General features: G+C 41.7%; 2 protein-coding genes across 6 annotated transcripts in view; both read right to left on the reverse strand.

Moving 5' to 3' along the window:
• The window catches only part of col6a3 (collagen, type VI, alpha 3), a 48,780-nt gene that overhangs the window by 20,861 nt on the left and 4,411 nt on the right, over window positions 1–23,508 (reverse strand). For 3 of the 5 annotated variants that reach the window (XM_037976131.1, XM_037976130.1, XM_037976132.1), the window contains exons 2-7: window positions 20,810–20,919; window positions 18,591–19,223; window positions 15,533–16,129; window positions 13,431–14,024; window positions 12,027–12,629; window positions 10,373–10,963 (exon numbers count right to left, since the gene is read on the reverse strand). In XM_037976131.1, the coding sequence (XP_037832059.1) occupies window positions 10,373–10,963; window positions 12,027–12,629; window positions 13,431–14,024; window positions 15,533–16,129; window positions 18,591–19,223; window positions 20,810–20,894 (3,103 nt within the window). In that variant the 5' untranslated portion in view covers window positions 20,895–20,919. The remainder of the gene's footprint in view (window positions 1–10,372; window positions 10,964–12,026; window positions 12,630–13,430; window positions 14,025–15,532; window positions 16,130–18,590; window positions 19,224–20,809; window positions 20,920–23,508) is intronic. The other 2 variants (XM_037976133.1, XM_037976134.1) reach the window with 2 other exon arrangements.
• On the reverse strand, window positions 2,892–6,304 carry LOC119617108 (collagen alpha-3(VI) chain-like). Its single transcript, XM_037976135.1, has 3 exons — window positions 4,821–6,304; window positions 3,737–4,330; window positions 2,892–3,627 (listed from the first exon to the last, which is right to left on the reverse strand). Exons 1-3 carry the CDS (start codon window positions 5,353–5,355, stop codon window positions 2,912–2,914), a joined length of 1,845 nt encoding a protein of 614 aa, XP_037832063.1. The 5' UTR covers window positions 5,356–6,304; the 3' UTR covers window positions 2,892–2,911.

Below are 23,508 nucleotides of genomic sequence, written 5' to 3' on the forward strand. Positions count from 1 at the left end.
CTGCACCACCGAGACACGGTCTTTCGCGTCATCCACACTGAGTTTCTCTACTAGTCTTTGGACAAAGTCTCGCATAGCTGTGAAGTCAGTTCTGGTACCATCAGATCCATCCAGCAAGAACACAACATCCCTTCCTGCTGGCTGTCGCACCACTGGGGAACGAAAGATTGGAGACATATTTAGGTCTTGGTAACAAATGTGTCCCATATAGAAGTCAACAAATATCATCCGACTTTTAAGATTTAACCTTCTCACCCATTATTTCTTCTTGATTTGTTTTTTCATTCAGTTGTCTCATAAAACTTTGCCGAATTTGAGGAAGATTTAGAAAGTCAGAGACTGAGTAAGAAGTATTTAAGTTAGACGAAATGGCTTGCATTTCAGCCAAATTTGACATTCTTGAACTGACAGCAAATATTTCGATTCCTGCAGTTTTGAGTGCTCTTGATGGACCATGTGGAGAATCTCTTGATCTTCCACCTACCAATAATATAAGTATCTGCTTTGTATTTTCTTCAGGTTTTGAAACAAACACATTGTCATTCACAAACTGCAGTGCTGCTCCGATATGATGAGGCCTTCCACCCTTTGGTTTCAGACTTGCAATTTGCTGAAGAGCATCTTCTTTTGACTTGTAGGCATTTAGACCAAAACTGAGTTCAGGACTGTTGCTAAATTGTACAACAGCAACTTTATCTTTTCCCTCATCCAAGTCAAAGGTCTGGACCAGATTTGCAACAAAGTCACGTATAGCACTGAATTTACTCCTGACATCATCAGATCCATCAATGAGAAATACAATTTCTCTCTTCATGATGGAACTTGAACCTACAGAAAAGTGTATAAACATATAAACTCTTAATTGCTTCTTCAATGGAGTAGTTACACGACTGAAATGCATACAGTGTGTCTAAGTACTTTTACTCACCTATACCTGGGCTGATAAAGTATTTGAGAGATGCAATCTCTGAGTAAATCTTTTCTCTTACAGGAGGAAAGTCTGAAGGCTCATTGATGAGTTGCCATGCCCCTGGAGCAAATTGTTCCATTTCAAACCTATCTGCAGGCCTCAGTCCAACTCCAAACATAGCAATTCCATCTTTTTTCAGCCTTTTTACTGGACCTATGACATCATCTTCTGACTTTCTCCCACTTGCAAGAATCAGTACCTGAGGGACCCCCTGCAGGGCCCGGCTTCCAGATAAAACATTGAAGACAGTGTTTCTCACATAATCAATGGCTCTGCCAGTGTTCACTGCAGTCCCCCCCTTCAGTTTTACATTTCTCAAATGATTCAAGACATCTTCCTTTCGTGGATATGTGTTCAGGACAAATTCAGCTGTGGGCTCTGTGCTGTACTCAATTAAAGCAACTTGTGCCTTTCTTGGCCCAATTTCTATTTTCTTGACAAACTCTTTGACAAATTCCAAAACCAGTCTTTCATTTGTTTGCATATGATCAGATCCATCAAGGAGGAAAACAATGTCGACAGTGTCCTTGAATTCTGCTTCTATAGCTGTTGAAGTGTCTGCAATGGATACAAACACATTTTTACAAAATCAATGTTTCCTGTAAGAAAAACAATCTGACCTTGCAGCTTCCGAATCCACAAACTGCAATCTTAAAGGGATATTTCAGCTATTTTTATTGGAATAAAGGTGGAAAAGTTTTGACTTCAATGACACTCTCAGGGCTTGTAGCCAAGACACTAGTTGATTGTTGTCACCTTAATACACTTCAAATCTATAAAGAAATTCATAGTAGGTCTTTTACACCACTGTCAGTTTCAAGTTACATGATTATTTACATAAAATTCAGCGGTCATTTGACATTCAAACTGAAGTTCTAGCATTCCTGAAAGGAATGCTTCCTTAAGATCATCTTATGTTGAAAAATGACAGCATTGTAGCCGTTTTGGTCAAAACTTGAAATTAACGTGATGCGCAATGTCATGTGTCACGCTCAAATTCTGTGTTGTTGATGACTCTCAGCTACTACCAAATCAAATTTTAGCTCAATGCCTGCAGAAATGATTGTATTTTAACGAGTTTTCAGTTGGCTAATGTTGGTTAGCTGTGGCAACCATATTGAACTGGACTGACTCCAACAGTTAATCAGTTGCAGTTGTACTTCCATTGATTATTTTCAGAGATTAAACAGTTAATGCTAAAGTTTTAAGTAAAGATCTTGCACAATTAATTGCACCTGAAGTATGTGCAGGACTATCAGCTACTACCACACCAAATCTTTGGTCAATATATGCAAAGTTGAATGAATTTTAGCCTCTTTGGGATTTTTAAAATAAAGTTGGCTGCGGAACCATCTCTACTTGGGCTGACTATAAAAGTTAAACCGGTGTCGATTTACAGCCAATGATTACTTAGAGAGTTTCATTAAAACCTTCTAAATGGTTCATGATATAATTTGCTAACAGACAGGCACATACTCAGAGATTGTCAAAAACATTATCGCCTGCCTTTCTGCGGAGGGAAATGATAATGACCACAGTAGGAAGCTTGCTTTGACCATTTAATGCAATCTGGAGTCACTTCTTTCAGGAATTTCATAATATTTCTGCTAAAAATAATAATACAGTGCTAAATTTACAGAAATGTTAAGGTTTAAATAACATTTTCACCAACATTTCTACAAGTTTAAAGACTGGAGATGTTTTAACATGACAAAATCCGTGTTGACGGTCTAATCAGAACAACTGGAGAGCAGCTCCAATCTTTTTAGAATAATGTCGTTTAGGAGTCAAATTTTACATTGTTGACAATTCAGAATGAATGGTTATGTTGGCTGAAATTTCTAATCCCTGCTGGAAGTGCTACAGCTTGTAAATACCCGTAATTAATTCTGTATTGAAAAATTGACAGTGGTGTAAAGATCTGTAAAAAAAACGGCTTAACTATTTCATCAAACTGAGGTTGTTCAAAGAACTATAACAGTTAAGATAAATTAATTGTTCATAGCTTTTCCACAGATTCTGAACTTCAGTATGGCTAAAATATCTCTTTAGGAGCTGTTTTTTTAACTTCTTACCAGTAATTGGAATTTCTGTTGTTTCTTGTGTGTCTTCTAATCTAGCCATCACAGAGGAATAAATGCTTTGCAGATTGTCATAGCTCGGGACATAAAAATAATGTCCCGGCGTGTGAGAGATGGTTTGCATTTCCAGAGTATCTGCATTCTTTGTTCCAAAGCTAAAAGCCTTGATCTCATTGTCTTTCAGTGACTGTGCCGATCCTCTGACATCATCTCCAGACCGGCCACCACTAAACACAAACAGATACTGAGGAACCATGTCTGCACGCCTGCCTCCAACCGAAGCAGCAAAGACATTGTTTCGGACAAACTCCAGTGCTTTTCCGATGTTCAGAGGTCTTCCCAACTTGTGCCTCATGGTTCTAATGGAGCCAAGCACATCGTTCTTGGATGAATAGGAATTCAAGTAGAAATTAACCGTCGCGTCACGGCTGTACTGAACAACAGCTACTTGGTCTCCAACACTGCTCACATTTAAAGTTTCAACAATTTGTTCAATAAAGGCTCGTATCTCTTCAAAGCCATTCATTGAGTCATTTGATCCGTCTATTAGAAAAACTACATCACTTTTCTTTGAATCTGCAATGAACACAGAAAGTGTAAATTATAAGCTCTGCTTTGTTTTTTTTCTGATTAACAGGTCATCTGCAATACTTGTTAGTGAACAAATGAAAACGGTGAATCTTACCAGAAGCTACTGTGGGACCAGAGTGGACAACATGGTGGGAAGTCTCTCTCAACAAGGCCATTACATCCTGTTTAACAGTAGGAAGTTCTTCATAGTCAGAAACTGACAGTGCATACTTGGGTTCATGAGATATCGTCTGTAGCTCTAGAGTGTCAGCATCGGTTGTTCCAATGACAACTGAAATAACACCCATTTCCTTCAGCACCTTTACAGGGGTCCTTATGTCGTCCCCGGATCGTCCACCACTCAGTAGTATTAGTATTTGTGGAACTCCCTGTTGGATTCTGCTTCCAGACTCAGGAGTGAACGCCTGTTCCCTCACGTGCTGGAGAGCAGCGCCAATGTTCTTAGGATAACCTCCTTTATGAGCCAGACCCCCAACTGCATCAACAACGTCATTCTCAGACACATAGCGATTCAAGTTAAAGTTTGTTTCTGCTGTGTTGCTGTACTGAACCACAGCCACACGATCCCTGTTTGCACCAATGTTTAGGTCTCTCACTATTTTCTGGATGAAGTCTGTAATATCAGGGAATCGTCGCTGAGAATCATCAGAGCCGTCGAGTAAAAATACAACGTCTCTTCTGTTGGGATCTGTGAACACAGGAAACAACTTGGTTGTACGGGGCACCAAATGTAAAGGTTTAATTAACACTTTTCCTAAAATAACCAAAAATGTTAAATTTTCACACATCCATTCATTTTTTTTATCTGCTTTTTCCTGTTTAGGGTCACAGGAAGCTGGTGTCCATCTCCTGGGTGGACAAGTGTGGACTACACCCTGGACAGTTCATCACAGACAGGTAACCATTTTCATTCACACCTTGGAACAATTTAGAATCGTCAATTATTCTAACATGCATCTTTCTGGTCTGTGGGAGGACAACAGCCAGGAGTTGAACCTGCAACCTTGTCTTTGCAAGGCAACAGTGGCAGCAAAGTGTGCTATCGGTCAGCCTGCATACATCAGAACTTTAAATATAGATCTAAAAGTTAAACGTCACAATACGTGTTTCAGGAATACGACAGTCTAAGAAGCATCAAGTTTTGAAAGCGTTGTACGATCTAACCAGTATATTCTTACCAGATGACGCCAGCGTGGTCACAACGTTTACATTTCTCACAGTAGTTGAAAGGATCTGTTGTCCGATGGCTGACAGGTCGCTGGAATCTGCTGCAAGGAAAACATCAGCTTCCTGCGAGATTGACTGCATCTCAAGGATGTCAGCATCCTTCATTCCCACCACAATAACCGTCACACCCATTACTTTCAGGTTTTCTGCAGCGTTTCTGACATCATCGCTGGACCGCCCACCAGTGAGGAGTACCAGTGTCTGAGGAACACCTTGTTGGCGCCTGCTTCCTGAGGACGCTGTGAAAATATTGTCCCTGACGAAGTTCAGAGCTGCACCCGTGTTGAGAGGGCTGCCTCCTTTGTGTCTCAGGTTTTTCACATTTTCAGCAACACTCTGCTGTGTTTGGTGTGTGTTCAGATAAAAGTCAACTGAAGGTTCTTTGCTGTACTGGACCACAGAAACTTGATCTTTCCTCTCATCCACATTGAGTTTCTCCACCATTCTCTCAACAAAGCCGAGCACGGCATCAAACTCACTTTGCATCCCATCAGAAGAATCCAGTAAAAACACAATATCTCTTTGCACAAATTCTCTTTGTTCTGTGGAACCTTAACGGACATAAAAAATTACAGATGTGGTGAAGCTGATTTAGAGATATCAGAGGTTCTGGTCAATTCGTACCTCCATCAAACTGTACCCAGCAGTTGTCCTTTTTTTGTATAATGTAATCACCATTTTCTACGCAGTAGTTGAAGTTTTGTACCAATGAAACCAGTACTATTTTTATTACACACTTAAACAATTATTGCTTTACATATATTTATATTCCTGCAAGCACCTAACAGTACGTGTACAGTATTTTATAGGCAGTTTTATTATAGACCATAAGGTTCTTATTTTTGTAACAAATGTTTGCATAGATGGAGAGCTACAGTAATGATATGTATAATTTTCTGGAGCTCATTTTCAACTTTAAGGTGCAAAAAGACGAACATTTCAACACAACTAGAGTGGATAACTTGTTGAGTTCCCAACCAGCAGGTTTGTATTTTTGACTTAATCTTCTGTCCAGTGACTTTGAACACCTTAGTCAGATTTCTTTTAGTTACCTGCCCCAGTTCTGTGTCCGCTTAGATTCTGATGAAGACACTATTTGTGTCGAAACGTTAGTCTGTTTGCACGTTAAAGCTGAACGTTGATCAGTGAGCTCCAGCTTCTGTTTTATTTTTGAAACATTAGTTGTCCTGTTAGCTGTTAGACAGCCATTTACTCCTGGATTGATATCCAGAGAACCCTATTTTTAGTGTATAAATTTGTATTATTACATTATGTTTGCCTTTGATGAAAGCTGGACAAAGATCCTGCCTCTTCCTGCAGAAAAAAACGGGACACTTGTTCAACTTTTGCATGAAGAGACCTGTGTCAGATGGCTTCTGGGTATGTGACGAACAAAGCTGTAAAAGTACAATTTTGTGGAGGTATGAATTGACCTGGAGCTGTGTCACAGACAGTCATGGAAACAACCTTACCTAAAATAGTCTGTGTTTTTTCTTTCGGCTGCTGTCGCGGCACTCTTTTCACAAACGATACAAGTTGCTGATAAATGTTCCCAATTTCTTCAAATCTAAGTATGGAGAAGGCGTAGGACGGATTGTGTGCAATCATTTGGAGCTCTATTATGTCTGCGTTTCTTGTGCCGACACAGAACGGGACGACGTTCTCATGTTTTAGAGCAGCAGCCACTCGTGTTACATCATCTTGAGATCTTCCCCCAGTCAACAGAATCAGTATCTGAGGAACACCTTCTTCATGCCGACTTCCTGAGGAACCAGCAAAAACGCTCTTCCTCACGTAGTCGACAGCGGCGCCAGTGTTGCGGAGTTTACCCCCTTTATGGTTCAGCAGCAGGACTGCGTTAAGAACGTCCTGTTTATTCATGTAGGTTTTCAAACTGAAATGTGTTTGTTGATCTTGACTGTACTGAACCACAGAAACACGATCTTTGTTTTCACCAACACTGAGTGCTTCTACCACTTGTTGGACAAAGCTTTTCATTACTGGAAAGTCTCTCAGTGTGTCATCTGATCCATCCAACAGAAACACAATGTCTCTTTGAGAAGACTCTAATTCAGCTAGAAGAGAATACAAGATAAAGAATTAGACATGTCAGAAATAAAAAGCTTTTCCGATGCAATGAGTACACGTTACATAGTTGGTAAAGCCACATATGTTGGTGTTCAAAGTACTGCAACAAAAACACGTCAAATGCCTAAATCTTTCTTCTTGGATAAAGACGAATATTGAGAAATTTAAAAGTGCATATTCCTCTTTCACAAATGAAAGCTGGAAATAAGCAATAAAGAGTTGTTAAGAACAATATTCAGTCAATGATTATGTTATCATTGAACTAAGAGCCAAAAAAGAAGAAAAGCTTTCCAACATAGAAGTTGGAAAAAGATATAAGCAAGAACAACATCACCAAGATGTTGCATTTTGGAAGAAGACCATAAGGAACATGAAACTGATCGACCGTTTGTAGAAGATGATGCAGTTTCATCCCAATTCAAAGTCTGCAAGATGATCTGTAGGACATAAGCAGGAAGCCCGTTTATGTCTCAGCTACGAGTCGTTGACGCTTCTTACCCGCAGGATTAGGCTGAGTTTGTATTTCTGCCTGGATCAGTGCTGCTAACCCAGGCTGAATGGTCAACAGTTCACCAAAGACAGGCAAGTTGAAGGCATAACTGGGGGAAAAGGCAATTTTTTGAAGTTCATCTTGTTCGGCGTTTTTCATTCCGATGGCAAAAGAAATAACGCCAACTTGCTTTAGGTCAAATGCAGCACCGGTGATGTCATCGCTGGATTTGCCTCCAGTCAGTAAAAACAGAATCTGAGGGATTCCCTCAAGGCGTCGGCTGCCGGATGAAGATGTTAAAACATGGTCTCGAACAAACCGCAGAGCCGCTCCAGTGTTACGAGGGCTTCCTCCATTATGGCGAAGACGTTTTACGGCAGTGATGACATCCGTTTTGGATCTGTGAGTTTTTAGGTCAAAGTAAACTGCGGCCTCCTTACTGTACTGTACGACGGCTAATCGAACCTTGTCTTCGCCAATGTCCATCTCTTCTGCCATTCTTCTGACAGCCTCTCGAAAAACTCTAAATCCACTTCTGGAGTCATCAGACCCATCAAGGAGAAACACTACGTCCCTCTTACTGCTCTGTGCATCAACTGGTTGATAGATAGAAGGAGGATTCATGAACAGTTATCGCTTGCATATTCATGAGCATTAAAAAAAAAGAACAATTATGAGTCTTAGACGGTCTCTACTGATAAGCCTCAGAGAACAGCTTGTCTAAACAATACCAAGGATCCGTCAAACCCAAATGAACTTTTACACAGAACAGGTGCTGTAAAGATGAGTGGAAGTCAGAGGTCATAAATGAAGGGGGTTCCTTCATGCTACAAAATAAAATCTGAGCAAAAACAGCATGTACTTACCCAGTCAAGAAGAACAATATTAATGCATGAAAGAATATGGTAAAGTTGCAGTAACAATGATGTGAACAAATAGAAATAAAATAAATTCTTTGAGAAAATAAATGTTGACCACGATTATTTTTGATCTTTTATGATTTTGTCATCAAACATTAGACTTTTGGTTTCGTAAGTTCCTCAAATATAATCGTAAGTTCCTCAAATATAAAGAAATGAACAATCTATATTTTTATAATTACTTAGATTTATTGGAGAGACAGAAAATATCAACTGAAAACCTAGAGATTACATTACATGAAAGTTGCAAATGGATTTGCAAATTATTGAGTGAAGTATTTAATCCCCAACAACCACAGGTTAGTTATGTGCCCATGTGGCACTCAGGTTACAATCAACCAATTACAGAAGCTCCTTTGTTTAACTGGATCTGGCTACAAACTATCAGCTTGGTAAAAACGTTGACAACTGTCGGTGCGATTATTTAGAAATGGAAGAAGAAATATAAAATGACCATCAGTCATCCTTGGTCTGAAGCTCCGTGCAAGTTCTTGTCTCATGGGGTGAGGATGAAGATGATGAGAAATGTGAGGGATCAGCCCACAACTACAGGGAAGGAACTTATTAATGATCTGAAGGCAGTTGGGACCACAATCATCAAGAATATCACTGGTATTACACAACACTGTGGTCAGAGGAGATCAAAATCCAGCTCTTTGGCATCAACTCAACTCAAACACCTTTCCTACAGTCAAGCACAGAGGTGGAAGTGTTATGGTTTTGTGTACAGGACAACTTCACTGCATCACAGGACCAATAAACTGGGACATGTACATGAAAACGTCCCTCAGCCAAAACACTAGTTGAGTCGCAGATGGGTCTTCCAGCAGGACAATGACCCAAAACTCACCACCAAGGCAACAAAGGAGTTCCTTAAGGTCCTGGAGTGACCTCAGTCCTGTAGAAGATTTCTGGAAGAGCTGAAGCTTCAAGTTGCAAAGCAGCAACCAAGAAATCTAAAGGATTTAGAGAGTTTTTAAAAGAGGAGTGGGACAAAATCCCTCCTGAGATGTGTGCAAATCTGGTGACCAACTACAGGACACATCTTACCAAGAAAGGCTTTTCCACCAAATACTAAGTTGAAGATCAAACACTTTTTAAACTCAATATCACACAAATCATCTGAATTTTTCGTTGATATTCTGTCTCTGTCTCTCCATTAAATGAAACTACAATAAAAATGGAGACTGTTCCTTTCTTTATAAGTGGGCAAATCTTTTCTTCACAGTCAAAGGAATGATTTCATTTCACAAGAGTAAACAGTGGTGTTGGAGTGAAGTGACATGTCAGGTGAATGTGAGGTTCTTACCTACTAAATCAGAGATTCCGTTCGTGGGTTCCTGATTGTCTTTGTGAATATTCAGTTCAGCAAGAAGTTGCAACTGAACTGAGGGTAACTGGGAAAAGTCAGCAACCTTATAAGTGAAATCAGGTTTGGCTGCAACCATTTCCAGCTCTGCAAGGTTGGCATCTCCCACTCCCACACCAAACGACACAATTTCATGTTCTTTAAGAGCAAAAGCTGGTCCGCTCACACTGTCGGTAGATGGTCTGCTACTGAGAAGAATTAAAATCTGTGGCACTCCTTCTAGTCTTCGACTGCCGGTGGAGGAAGTGAAGACCCTGTGCCTCACAAATTGCAGAGCTGCACCAACATTACGCCTCCTCCCACCTTTGTGTGTTAAATTATCAATAGCGTTTATGTTGTCATTCTTTGTCTTGTGAGAATTTAGGTAAAAGTTAACCTTGGTGTTATCAGCGAACTGAACCACAGACACTCTGTCAAGGCTCTCATCCACAAAAAGGCTCTCCACTATGCTTTTAACAAAGTGTTTTATGTTTTGGAATCCATTTCTGGTGTTATCAGAGCCATCCAGCAGGAACACAATATCTCTTTTTACAGCAACATTTTGCACTATGACACAGATAAGGTGCAGTTATTTGATCATGCATCAGAAGATTGGAGCAAGTTTAGCCAAAGATCAAGAAAAGTTTTCTGTCCTACCTTCCTGTAGAAGGACCATAAGCTCATCCTTCGGTAGGCTCACGTAGTTATTGAGCCTTTGCGGTATGGTTTCGAGTTCACTGAATTCTTTCACCTTGAATGCAAAGGAGGGGTTGTGCGCAATTTCTTCCATCTGCTTCTTGTCTGCGTTCTTGACACCAACACCAAACGGTACAACTCCCTCCGTCTTTAGTTCGCCAGCTGGTTCTTTCACATTATCCGCAGATCTGTCTGCAGCCAGAACGATCAGAAACTGAGGGACATCATTAGCAGATCTGCTGCCGTAGCTTTCAGACATGGCCACGTCCTTCATGTATCTTAGAGCAACTCCTGTGTTCAGACTGCGTCCCCCAGCCAGGGACATACCCCGCACAGCTCTCAACACCTCGTCTTTGGTTTGATAGGTTTTGAGGTAGAAAGTTGGAGTCGGCCTCTCGCTGTGCTGAACCACTGAGACGCGCACCTTGTCCGGCCCAATGTCAAGTGGTTCAATTACTTTGAGGATGAAATCCCGGATTAAGGGGAACTCTGCTCGAACGCTGTCTGTGCCGTCAATCAGGAAAGCAACGTCCCTTTCATCTCCGGTAATAACTGAAGTAAGACAAGACAAGTAAAGTTAGTTTAAGTTTCTTTTTCTTCTTTCATCTTCCCCTCTCCCAACATCCTCCTCTGTCACACCAACAGATCCTCCTTCACTACATTAAGTACTTTCTTTTGTCCTCTTCCCTAGCAGCTCCGTATTGTCCAGTATGTCCACTGTCCCTCCTCTGCACATGTCCAAACCATCTCAGCCTCGACTCTCTAACTTTGTCTCAAACCTGAGCTGTCCCTTTGATGGACTCTTTTCTAAACCTGTCCATTTTGGCCAATCCCTTCTGTCTTTTTGTTAGAGTCGTGTCTCCAAACCAAACATCATCCTGTTCCACAGGACCATTTTTGACCCAATATTTGGTCAAACTAACCTATGATTCAACAGCTTTAATACAGCAGTCGAGTTACTAAAATAACCCAGCAGTTTAATCCTTTTTCACTCTTGCAGCTCTTCTTCTCTCATAAATCACCCCTGACAGTCGATGAACTCTACCCCGCCTAGACTCTCCTCTTATTGGATGGTTGACTCCACGTATTTACTTGCCCACCTTCAGTACCTCTACACCAGGGGTGGCCAATCCTGGTCCTCAGGGCCACTATCCTGCATGTTTTCCCTGTTCCTCTGCTCCAACACACCTGATTCAGTGGTTAAATCACCTCTTCATGTTCTGCAGAAGCCTGTTAATCACCCATTGTTTCAGATCAGGTGTGTTGGAGCAGAGGAACAAGGAAAACCTGCAGGATGGTGGCCCTGAGGACCAGGATTGGACACCCCTGCTCTACATCCTGCAGCTTCACGGTTTCGCCTGTCTCCCTCTCATTCACACACATGGATTCTGTCTACTGACGTTCACTCCTCTTCTCTAAGCTCTCTTCCACCTGGTCCCAACTGTCACTGCAGATATCATCTCCAAACATTACGGTCCACGAGGGTTCCTGCCTGTTCTCGTCTGTCAGTCTGTCCATCTCTGATCCCTGATATAATCCCACCAGCATCCCCATGCACTTCTTCTCTTTACATTTTTAGACTAATATATTTAGTAGAAGAAAATCCAAAACTAACCTGTCTGTGTATCGCCAACCACCGTTATCAGACTTGGCAGGACGGCTTCATCCATAGCTGGTAAATCTGAGAATTCTGGTTGATGGTAAGCCAAATCTTGAACAAAGGCAATTTTTCTCATTTCTTCCACATCTGCTTGTCCAGAAGTGACAGTGAAAGTCAGAACTCCTGCCAAAGCCAGTTTGTCAGCCACAATTTTAGCGTCATCTTGGGATGGGCCTCCTGTGATCAGAACCAGCACTTGCTGGGCAGTGGTAACACCGCGCGACCCAGCTGGTGGCACAAACATATTTTCCAGAGCGTAATTCATGGCAGCTCCTATATTCAGCTCGTAGCCTCCAGTCAGCCTGAGCTGAGAGATTTTGTTCACAACATCGTCCTTGTTGTTGTACGTGTTCAGGTAAAACTCCACTCTTGGCTGCTCTGCGAACTGAATCAGGCCGATTTGGACCCGGTCTGGCCGTATATCCAGATGGTTGATGAGGTTGATCATGAAGTCTCTCACGTAGGGGAAGTTGGTGTTTCCGATGTAGCTTGAGCCGTCCAGAAGGAACACGATGTCTCGGACCACTTTTTGGGTTTGCACTGTGGTAATTTCCACCACTAAAGAGGAAAAAACACAAAATTACTCTCTGTGTAACTTTGGCTTTCTGTTTAGTACTTCATCTTACTTTCCATCTGCCCGGTTCTCAATGATTCTTTCTAAAACAAACAAAAAATACTTTTTTTAAGGAAAATTAAGGCAATCAAATACATATTGTGTTGTCGCCAGTGTGATTTTCAGGAAAAACAGTAAAATATTCTCTGCATTAGATGTTAAAACCCAACAAATTATATGTTTTGAGATCTTACAAATGATTTATTTACATTCTGATTATAATTTGACAAAAATTTAGTTTTTATGGTGTTTATGACGCAGCCACATGGATATAAATATACAGCACAGTGTATATCTAACCTTAATCAGGGTTTATAAAAAAGAAACAGATTAATTCTGGTGTCCCGCAAGAATGTAATCTCAAAGACTTCTGATGTTTAATCTAAATAAATACCTACCCAAGATTTCTAACCATATGCCAGCTTTTTTCTGATGACAGACTTCTTGTTTCACATGAAAACTTTGAGAACGACTGGATGGATTTTATTGAGGCTCTGCATCTAATTATCTTTCATTCAAGGTGGCTGCCACGGCTAATTGACCTTAGTAAAAACAAATATAAATGGCTCTTATCCAGTCAGTTTTATCAGTACTGAGCAAATTTTGGTGTGGTAGTAGCTGAGACTGATCCTCAAGTCAGGATCCTTGTTTAAAAGTCAAGAAGTGAAATTCATTCCTTCAGAGAAGTCAGACCTTTCATTTTTATCTGCCTTTGTTGAGTCTCCTGTTGAGATTCATCACGTTACCTGGCTCAGTTGGCTCCTCGATCACAACCATCCCAGCTAGAGTCGAGAGTGCGTCTGTGATTTCCCTCGATTTTCGCATCACTTGTCGGAACTCCTTTGCCGAGAACACGACTCTTTCAGAAGAGGCAATCTGATTCAGCTCGTCCACGTTAGCCGTTTTGAAGCCTGCGGCCATAATCAGCACGCCTCTTCGCAGCAGGGCCTCGGCGGGTTGCTGCACGCCGTCGCTGGACTTTTTACTGGTCCACAGCATCACAACCTGTGGCACACCTTCCCTCATGCGGCTGCCCTTCTCAGGCCTCAACATGTTCTCCCGTACGAAGTTCAAGGCTGCTCCCATGTTGATGGTCTGTCCCGATCTCGGTTTGATGTTGTCCAACGCAGCGGCTAAGGACTCCCTGGTATCATGGGTGTTGAGGTCCATCACCACTCTCTGGGCGGAGCTAAACTGGGCAACACCGACTTGGATCGCGTCTGGACCGATTGGCCTGGAGTTGACAAACTGCTTGATGTAGTTAACCACATTGGTTAGGATTACCGGACCCATCGTACTGTCGATCAGGAAAATGATGTCTCGTTGTGCTGCTGCCACCACTGAAAAAAGAAAAACAATATTTCATTAAATGTTTACCTTGACTCGTTTTTTAACAAGTATAAAGACCCATAAGGGTATTTTTTTACACTAATTTAAGATATTTTTAGGTGTCAATGTTGGTGATGTTAAATCATGCTCCTACTTTGTACCCTGCCGTTTTCATGTCGTTATCGTTTTATGCACGGCTGCCATTTTGTACCCACGCACTCATAAAGTGCACGTATCCCTGCGACCCTGCAAAGGATGGAGCTGCGCTACAAGCCGTAGCTAACATTATTACCTAAAATGGGCTTATTTTTGTAACAAATATTTATTTAAAAACACTAAATGCTGACATGCTGTGACAAACTGTGCACAAGCGGAATGGCCCAGTTATGGCGTGTTTCAGAAAGGTGCTCCAGTAAATTAAATCGTCAGTGTTTGGTACGAAATGACCAAACTACTAAAGTAAGAACTGACCTGGAGCCATAAATGTCAAATAGTACTGACATATATAAGAAATGTTTTATATTATTATTATTTTCCATTCAAGGTTTGTCATTCTTATGAACTGTAGTTTAAAGGCAGCCTTTTTTTTTTATAAAATCTGTTTCCAAAAATAATCTTTACACTTTTTATTACACAGTTGTTCATTCACATTAATGGCGCAACCACAAAATAATTCAGAGTAAAACTTTAGAACGATTCTTGTTCTCATAACAGCTGCGTTAAAACCTGTTTTCAGATCATTTATCCCTCTAATTCTTTTAGTTTTACACATCTTACATATTAAATATTATCTTTAAATATAAACTCAGTTGTAATGCACTGTTCCTTGGCCTATACAGGTGTAAAATGTTACATAATACTCCCCAGAGCATGCCAGGTAAGTACACAGTAAGTACTCAGTACATTATTGGTAAGTACCCGCTAAGTACTAGGTATGTTAAGCACCAGGTAAGTAATCTGTACATACTTGGTATGTACTCAGTACATGTTAGGTACCAGGTACGTAGCCTGTAAGTACAGGGTAGCTGGGAACTTCATAATACAACCTGGTCCAGGTAGGAACCATTAATGTACCATTAATAGTACATCGTCTATAATTACAGGGTAACAAGTTTATGATACAGCCTGGTCCAGGTAGGAACCAGGTAGGTATCCGGTACACACCTGGCATGCAGCAGGTTTTATTATGTTTTGCTTCTTGTGAAATTAACAAATTTTCCTCTTTTCTTCTGCCTCTGGTATACCGATAGAAAAATTCATTGCCGATATTAAATGCAATTAATTATTTTATGGCTTAAATGACTGGCATATTATTGCATTTTGGATTTATTTTTCATTTTGCACAGATTTAAAAACATTCTAAAAACAAAAAAAAGAAGTTTAGTTTAGTCCTGGCTGACTGAGGAGCGACACTAACACTATGTCTAATAAAATATATATTTTTTTAACTGTTAAGGCTTTCAGAGGTTTTGAACTCCCCCAACGTCAATACCCCACAACACTTAAAGAAGTTACATACCTTCAGTGAACGAGTTCTGTATTATAATGGTTCCCATGGCCAAGTCAGTAATAGTGGAAACAAGTCCACCAGCAGTGGCTGCAAGTGTTCTGAAATCAGAAGCTCTCTGGACAAAACGTCTATCTGTGGCAACCTCTTCCAGATTTGCAGCGGCAGTATCACCAATCGACACTCCTAAAGTGATAACATTCGCCCTTTTAAGGGCCCGGTCACCGACACCAGTATCATCACTGGATGGTCCAGCACTGATTATCACCAAAACCTGGGGTACGGCCTCGAGTTCCCTGCTCCCAGCTGTTTCGCTCAAAAGACTCTCGGCCACTTCCTCCATGGCAGCCCCCAGGTTCGATTCAGCGCCCCCTGAGTAGGTCAGGCCCTTCACTGCTCCCAGGACTTGTGACTTGTCATAAAATCTATTTAGATTGAACTTTATCTCTGGGTAGCTGCTGTACTGGACCAAGGCAACCCGAATTGCGTCGCTGCCCACTGAAAGGGGCTCAATGACTCTTAAAATCAAATCACGCACATAGGGGAAGTTGGCTGCTCCAACGTTTTCTGATCCGTCAATTAAGAATATTAGGTCAGCTGAATCTTGTGCTTTAAGAAGAGAGAGAGAGAGAGAGAGAGAGAGAGACAAAACAGAACAAAAGGGAAAAAGTGAAAGCAAATAATCTGGTGAGACAGTGACAAAGACTTCAATCAAAGAACCTGAGTTAGCAAATCATGTGAAGGAACATTCAGTGTGAATATATCAACAATAACACTGCAAAACATCATACTGCATGTAGGCTGAACCAAGGAGGTCTCCTAAAGGCCTGTCAATCAGGAGGTAGATGTAGAAAAAAGTTGTTTTTTAACACAATATAGCTTTGGTTGTGTAGCAAACTAACCTTTTTGCATACAAGTTGGAAATATTTAAGAGTGAGTGTGATGGTGGGATGTACAAAATCAGGGGAAAAGAAAGTCCACCCTTACGTTCCTTTATTTTTGTGCTCAGCTCTCTGAGGTTTTGGTTCTGGTTCTGGACCGTTCTGCTGTGTTTGGGATCATTGTCCTGTTTGTTGGACAGATGGCCTCACATCTGACTCCAGAATCAGCCCAAACCATCAGCCCTCCACCTCCGTGCTGACAGCTGCAGTGCATTCTGGGTAAACATCTGTCCTCTGGCCTGGTTCTGGTCCAGAAGTCTTCTGGTTCCTTCAAGTCGAGAGACGAGGCTTTAACCTTTGACCTTTAACCTGCTAACGGCCTGTAGAGTCTGATGGAGCTCACTGCACGGTCTGACCTTCTTCTTCTTGTGAATAATCTTCCCCCTGTAGAAGGATGGACTCCAGATGACCTTTGACCCTTCCCAGCAGCAGCTTCTCTGAGGTCATTGCTGATGTCTTCCCACCTTGGCGTTGTTCTAACACCGAGCAGCAGAACCTGTTGGTCCTGAACCTTTGAGACCCTGAGGAGGCTGGAACCAGTTCTTCACTCCCAGCTTCAACACACGATGACTCGACAGAATCTGAGCTTCTGAACGCTTCAGGTTAGATTTAAATAATTTTATCACATCCTGATACATAAAACCCTAGAATTCAAACGGGGTGGACTCTCCTCTCCCCTTGACTGTGTTGGTGTTTTGTAAATTGACTGAAATGATTGACTAATAAAACACACAAACTAATTTATCCTTTAAATAAGTAAATAAAAAGTGTGACGTATGTGTCTGCTCCGTTGAGTTCAGCCAGCCCATGCAGACTCTTGTTATAGACCTCAGGTGAAATGACCAGTCATGACCCTGTGGATCGTTTGTGAAGCCTGAAGAACGTATTAAATGTGATTCCATTTGTTATATATTTACTTTCTTTGTGCCTTAAATACCTTTGGAATCACCTGACATCTGAGGACATCTTATCTTTTTAGTTCCTTAAGCAGGATTAGTTTTATCTTAAATCACTGTGAACATTCTCGGGGTGCTTCTGCAGCTCACAAATGACTCCAGGCAGGTTCATCACTGTTTTAAATACAGACTATTGAACATGTTCAACATGGATAGACATTGTGACTGATAAAGAGAAACATACATGTGCAGGACACATAAGCAGTGGTGCGTGGTTAGATACTGTTAAAAGCTCATCGATTTTGAGTGACACGTTTTCAAGAGTAAAGTTCTCTTAAAGATTTTAAGAAGAGTTATTGTTAATCTGAGGTGTCATTGTGTGGATTTTATCTGTCTGGGATGCAAAATTAGCTTTTCAGTTTATTAGTGGTCCAAGCATGTGGAGGTATTTATTATCCATCCATTTCCTTTACCCGCTTTTTGTTTCTGGTGTCTCCAGCAGTCCCTGTGGGAGAGACAGGAGACACTCTGGACATGTCTCCAGTCCATCACAGGGACTCATAGAGACAAACAACCATTCACCCTCACCTCGGGATAATTTAGAGTAACCAGTTAACCTAACCTGCATATTTTTGGTCTGTAGGAGGAAATTAAACCCAGGAAGAACTCCGCCCCGGCCTCCACCCCAGGCCGGGAAGTGAACCTGCAACCTTCATGCTGGGAGGCGTCAGCTCTAACCACTGGTCCACCGTGCCACACGCCGCTTCTTTATCAGGGTTGGAAACCATGTTCACAGAAAATTCTGTTTTATAAACAGCTTCTTGAAGCTTGAGGAGGCTGAGGGTTTTGTGCTCCTGGTACATTAATCTTTGAGTTCCACTAAGCTCAATAACGAGTCCCTTAAAGAGTTTTAGATGCTGCTGTGTTTTCTGGGCCCTTACCCGACTCCTTAACGTTTAATCTCACAGGACTGAATGCATTAGTACCGCTATCGCAAGTTAAAAATCCAAAAAAAACGTCATATGCATGTCAACTGCGTGCAGTTCTTTGAAGGATTTTAAAAGCATTAAGGTTTATTAAATGTGGTGAGAGAAAAAAATATATGTTAATTTTGCAGGTGAAAGGTTAAAAAGTTATAGTGGTAAAAAACTTGTTGGTGTTAATAATCAAGTCCGCCATCGCCAATGCGGCAGATTATTCCTGCACATGTGGACACGTTAGTATAATAGTTACCTGTCCCTCCTCCTGCCACCGGGGCCTCATTGGCCACAGGATCCCCCCCCGACCAGGTCACCGCACCGCAAACGCTCACTACTAAATCTTGGATTATATCCCGCAACTTCAGGAAAGAGTCTACATTGAACACGTGAGTCTCGTGAGGCTGGCTAGCCATCTCCCTGAGCTCTGAGTCCACCGCGTCCTGAACTCCGACTGCAAACATCTCCACTCCCGCCATCTGCAGCACCTGAGCCGGCTCGGACACGTCGTCCTGCGAGCGCCCGTCTGTCAGCACCACCACCACCTGGGCCACCCCGTCAGCCGCACGGCTGCCCGAAGACGTGGTCAAATGCGAATGAATCAGGTAGTCCAGACCCAGGCCGGTCCGGGTGCCCCCACCACGATAAGACATGGCCTTGATGTGTCCCAGGACGTCCTGCGTCGTTGGGTAGCTGTTGAGGTGGAACTCGGTTTTGGGCCTGCTGTTGTACTGCACCAGAGCAAACTTAAACCTCCCTCTGCCGACTTGGTGCAGAGATTGTGTCAAGGTGTACAGAAACTGTCTGACATGCTCAAAGTTCTTCTCTCCCATACTCCACGAGGAATCCACCAGAAAGTACAAATCGGCTCCCAAGCCTCGTGCACAGTCTTCAGATGACAGTGTTGGGAGGACAGAAGTAAAGACCAGAGAAAAAAATGTTTGGTGCATCGTGTAAAAACATTTTGCTTTATGATGTACAGTTGTGGTCAGACATTTCCACCCACCGATCATGGCCATGAATGTCAGATTTATTTGAACCATTCCAGGGAGGAGTGATTCTACAACAAACAACTCCAATCATTTTTAAAAACAAGTTTGAATATTTTTGTGGTCGTAATTACACATACCAGCTCAAATATGTCCATAAATTCACCCGGATCTGTTAACGTGGTGCTGAAGGATCTAAAATATGTTTTAACTTGACAGGGCCTGCTTACTTCCTGTTAGTGACTATGGTTGACTGCAGCTGGTAGTTTCTCTTCTCTGACATAAAAAGGAATTGTTTGACAGCAGTCGTTGGACTGATCTGTGCTCAGATGGAAGGAAACTGGTTCAGATGTCCAGTGTCTCTGTCCACCAGTGTCCCTGTCCACCAGAGTTCCTGTCCACAGAGGAGACAGTCTTAAATCACCATGGACTGAGAGGACCAAGAAAGACGCTCTAAAACCTTCAGGCTGGACTGAAACCTGCAGCTGTACTCATAGACGGGACAAATGTCTTCTAGAGACAAGTCTAATGGTCAGATGAGACAAAGACTGAGCTGTTTGGACACAAAGACAAGAAGGACGTTTGGAGGAGACAAGGTGAGGCTTTCAGACCTGAACCAGCTGCCAGGCACGGTGGTGGCAGTGTCATGCTGAGGGACTAAGTGAGGAGGACTACGTCCAAACTCTTCATCTTCACCTCAAACCAGCAGCTGGACGACTGAGACGAGGACACAGTTGGGTCCAACAGGACAAAGCTGAGAGCTGGTTTCTGATTGGACGAATTAAACCGGATCAAAGTCTCGGTTCTGTTTCCAACCAGTCTGACTGAACTCCACCGAGAAGAGTCAAAGATCAGCTGGTTGATGGAGACAGACAGCCTGAGGACCAGGGGACACCTGCTGAGGGACATTTATCTGACCTCTGAAGCTGTTTGTGGCAGAACCGTCCCATCTGGAGGAAGAGGAGACTCAGGGCCTTGATGTGTGGACAGAAACCTCTGGTAACATCAAACCTTCACTCTTTGTGTCACTTTCAGCTGGTTTTCATCGACACCAGCGTCTCGGTTTGCTCCGAGCTCTTATCCTGACGTTCCTGACTCATATGGAGACGGAATAATTTGTGTCGTTCTGGGATTCAAACCACCTGCCCTTCTGTTTCTGATCGAAAACCAAAAGCTTTGTGTTTTTATTCTGAGTCGTGTAAATTACATCTATAAACTGTTCAACCCACTTTCAAGACAAGTCGGGACGCCATTTTAAACGTAAACAGATTTAACTCCTTACTGGAGCTGAGAGAAAATAAAAGCTGAGACTCAGACTTAAACTTTATAAACTTTATAAACAAAATCACTTCTGTTTGCTCTTTATCATCACTGTGCTGGAATCAGATTGAAACATTCCCAGAGGTCTGTTTTTATGTCCCAGCATCTTTTAAATCAGTTTAAAGAAAGATGCTGTGAGAATAAACGATGAGATGTTTCCACTTACTGTCCTGAGCGTCCAGCTTCGGGAGGAGTCCTGCAAACAGGACGCCCAGAAGGACGCAGAGCGGCAGCAGCCGATGCCTCCTCATCGTCAGACTGAAGTAAGACGAAGACCTGAGACACCAGAGACACAGAAACGTCGGTCCAAATCATAAAAATAACTCTGACATGAAAAAAACATCAATTTACAGAGTTTTTTATATGACATTAAAGGAAAATGTTTCATTTGTTAGTAACATGAAACATGATTTCACAGCTAAACTTTAACTTTTAATGTGGAGCAAAAGCTGCTCTTGATTTCTGCAACAATTTAAACAATAAATGTGAAAGTTTTCCCTCTTTAATCACAAACAGTCTTTAGTTTTAAAGCTCCTGACCAAACGAAAACTCAAACAAGCTTCAGTTTCGTTTCTAGACCTTCGATAATAAATAGATTTATTGTCGTTTAAACATGTTTTTACAACAGTCGTTTTTTAAACGTTTAAGTGAAATTATGAGGGTTTTTTTTACTGGTTTTAAAAAGCATCTCGTGAGGATGAAGAACTTCCTGCTGCTGCAAAGATTCTGATCCGTTTTATTTCAGGTTTCTGCAAAACTTACAAAGTTTTACAAAAACACAGCCGGTGCTTTCAGTTCTGGAGTTTACTCTTTTATTATTTACCTGTCTGCCTGTCTGTCTGCCTGTCTGTTTCCCTTCCTGTCTGCCTGTCTGTTTCCCTTCCTGTCTGCCTGTCTGTCTCCTTCCCTGCCTGTCTGTCTGTCTGTCTCCCTTCCTGTCTGTCTCCCTGCCTGTCTGTCTGTCTGTCTGCCTGTTTCTCTGTCTGCCCGTCTGTCTGTCTGCTCTGAGAGCTTCTAGCTGCAGCATTTTTTATTTTCTCACTCCAACATTTGATTTCCTTTCAGATCATCACCATCATCATCATCATCTGTGTGTGTGTGTGTGTGTGCGCGAAGCTGCAGCCTCAGTAGCTGAGGGTGATCAGAACCACCTGTTGGAGCAGAACCCCTTCAGTAATTGCGTCTCCCGGGCAGCTGGGAGTGTTGCCGTGTCGTTAAAGAGGTAAGTTGGAGCAGAAACCCAGTTTCTCAGCAGGACTTTGTTTTCAGGTTCGTCAGTTTTTCCTCCTCTGGAGTGACGTAACGCTGAGAGGTCACACCAGGAGAACCGTCGTTTAACTCTTAATTAGAGGCTTACTTAATTTCTTTAAGGCGTCCAATAGGAACAGGAGGAACCTCGTTAACATCAGACCAATAACGTCTCATTAACGTGACTACAGTCACCCTGTTAGCCTGAATAAACAAATGAAAACTTATAACAACGACAGTTAGACCCTTTATTTTAGACACTTTCAGTAGTTTTTATGAGGAAAAAGGGGAAGGAGTAGCCATGATTAAAGTGGTGCTGAAGTGACGCAGTTCAGCTGTTTGGGTTTTTATCGGTTTGATTTGGTGAAGTTTAAACTGCAGGTGAGGCGATGTCACATTAAATTAACAACCACCAGCCGATGCAGCAACTTAACGCAGCTCATTTTAAAGGAAAACTGCAACAAAGGGTTAATTTAAAACCTAAAATATGCCGGTTTTCGGTCCTTTTTATCACTAATTTATCAGTTCTTGCCTCTGCAGATGTGCACTTTTTGCCACATTTAGTTCAAATTAATGTCAGTCTGAGAAGTTGATTTATTTCTATCATTCAGATAAAAATAAATAAAAATAATAAAGTTTATGTGGGCAAAAAATGTTGATTAATCCTTAGAATTTCCTTTAATTCTTCACTTTAGTGACCATTTCATTTGAATCAAAATGAAAAATGATATTATTATCATCAATATAAATAACATTTTAGATTTAGAGTTAGACTAGAGACACAGGTTGTAACAGATTATACAAAATAAATGATGAAACGTACCTTCTGCTGCTGATTTATGCTTTTTTAAATTAAAAATTTATGAACTTATAGAAATCCTGAGGTCTCAAAGTGTGATTCAGACGGGACATTCAGTCAAACAAAACAGTGTTTATAAAGTTAAAGTCTGATAACTGCAGATAAAAATAAAATCACCGGAGATTTGTGTCCAACAGAAACCAAACATTTGATCATTTATGCTCTTAAATCTAACAGGAGTTTAACTTTTTGTTTTGTGGGAGTTTTCACTTCGTCAAACAAACACAAACTAGAAGAATCAGATTCTTTTTTTAGCCCAGAAGTCAAAAAAATCAAAGAGAAACTTTCAGTTTGTTTTAAAACTCTCTGGTTTTACAGAAATGAAACCAAACTCCTGCGTTTCATGGAAATCGGATCTCTGAGGGCAGCTGGAACAGATGTTTACCAAATGTGTCAACAAGATGGCTCCCTTCGTCGCCACAGAGCCAAACACAGCAGCGCCGAGAAAACGGGAGTTTTCTCGGCTGCAGACGGTCAGAACAGAGAAAAACCTGTTCTGACAGGGAGGGTGTCTGATCCAGAACCTTTAAATTTACATTTATTTATTAAATATACTCAGAGAGAACCAAGAGAACCAAATACAGATTATTATAAATAAAATTATTTATTAAAGTTCCTCAAATAAACAAATAACCTCAAGTATCAGAGAGTAAAGACTCCAGGACCGGGTTTAGAGCTCCACCAGGACCGGGTTTAGAGCTCCACCAGGACCGGGTTTAGAGCTCCACCAGGACCGGGTTTAGAGCTCCACCAGGACC

This window comes from Kryptolebias marmoratus, linkage group LG6 (genome assembly GCF_001649575.2).
Source record: "Kryptolebias marmoratus isolate JLee-2015 linkage group LG6, ASM164957v2, whole genome shotgun sequence".
NCBI classification, from domain to species: Eukaryota; Metazoa; Chordata; class Actinopteri; order Cyprinodontiformes; family Rivulidae; genus Kryptolebias; species Kryptolebias marmoratus.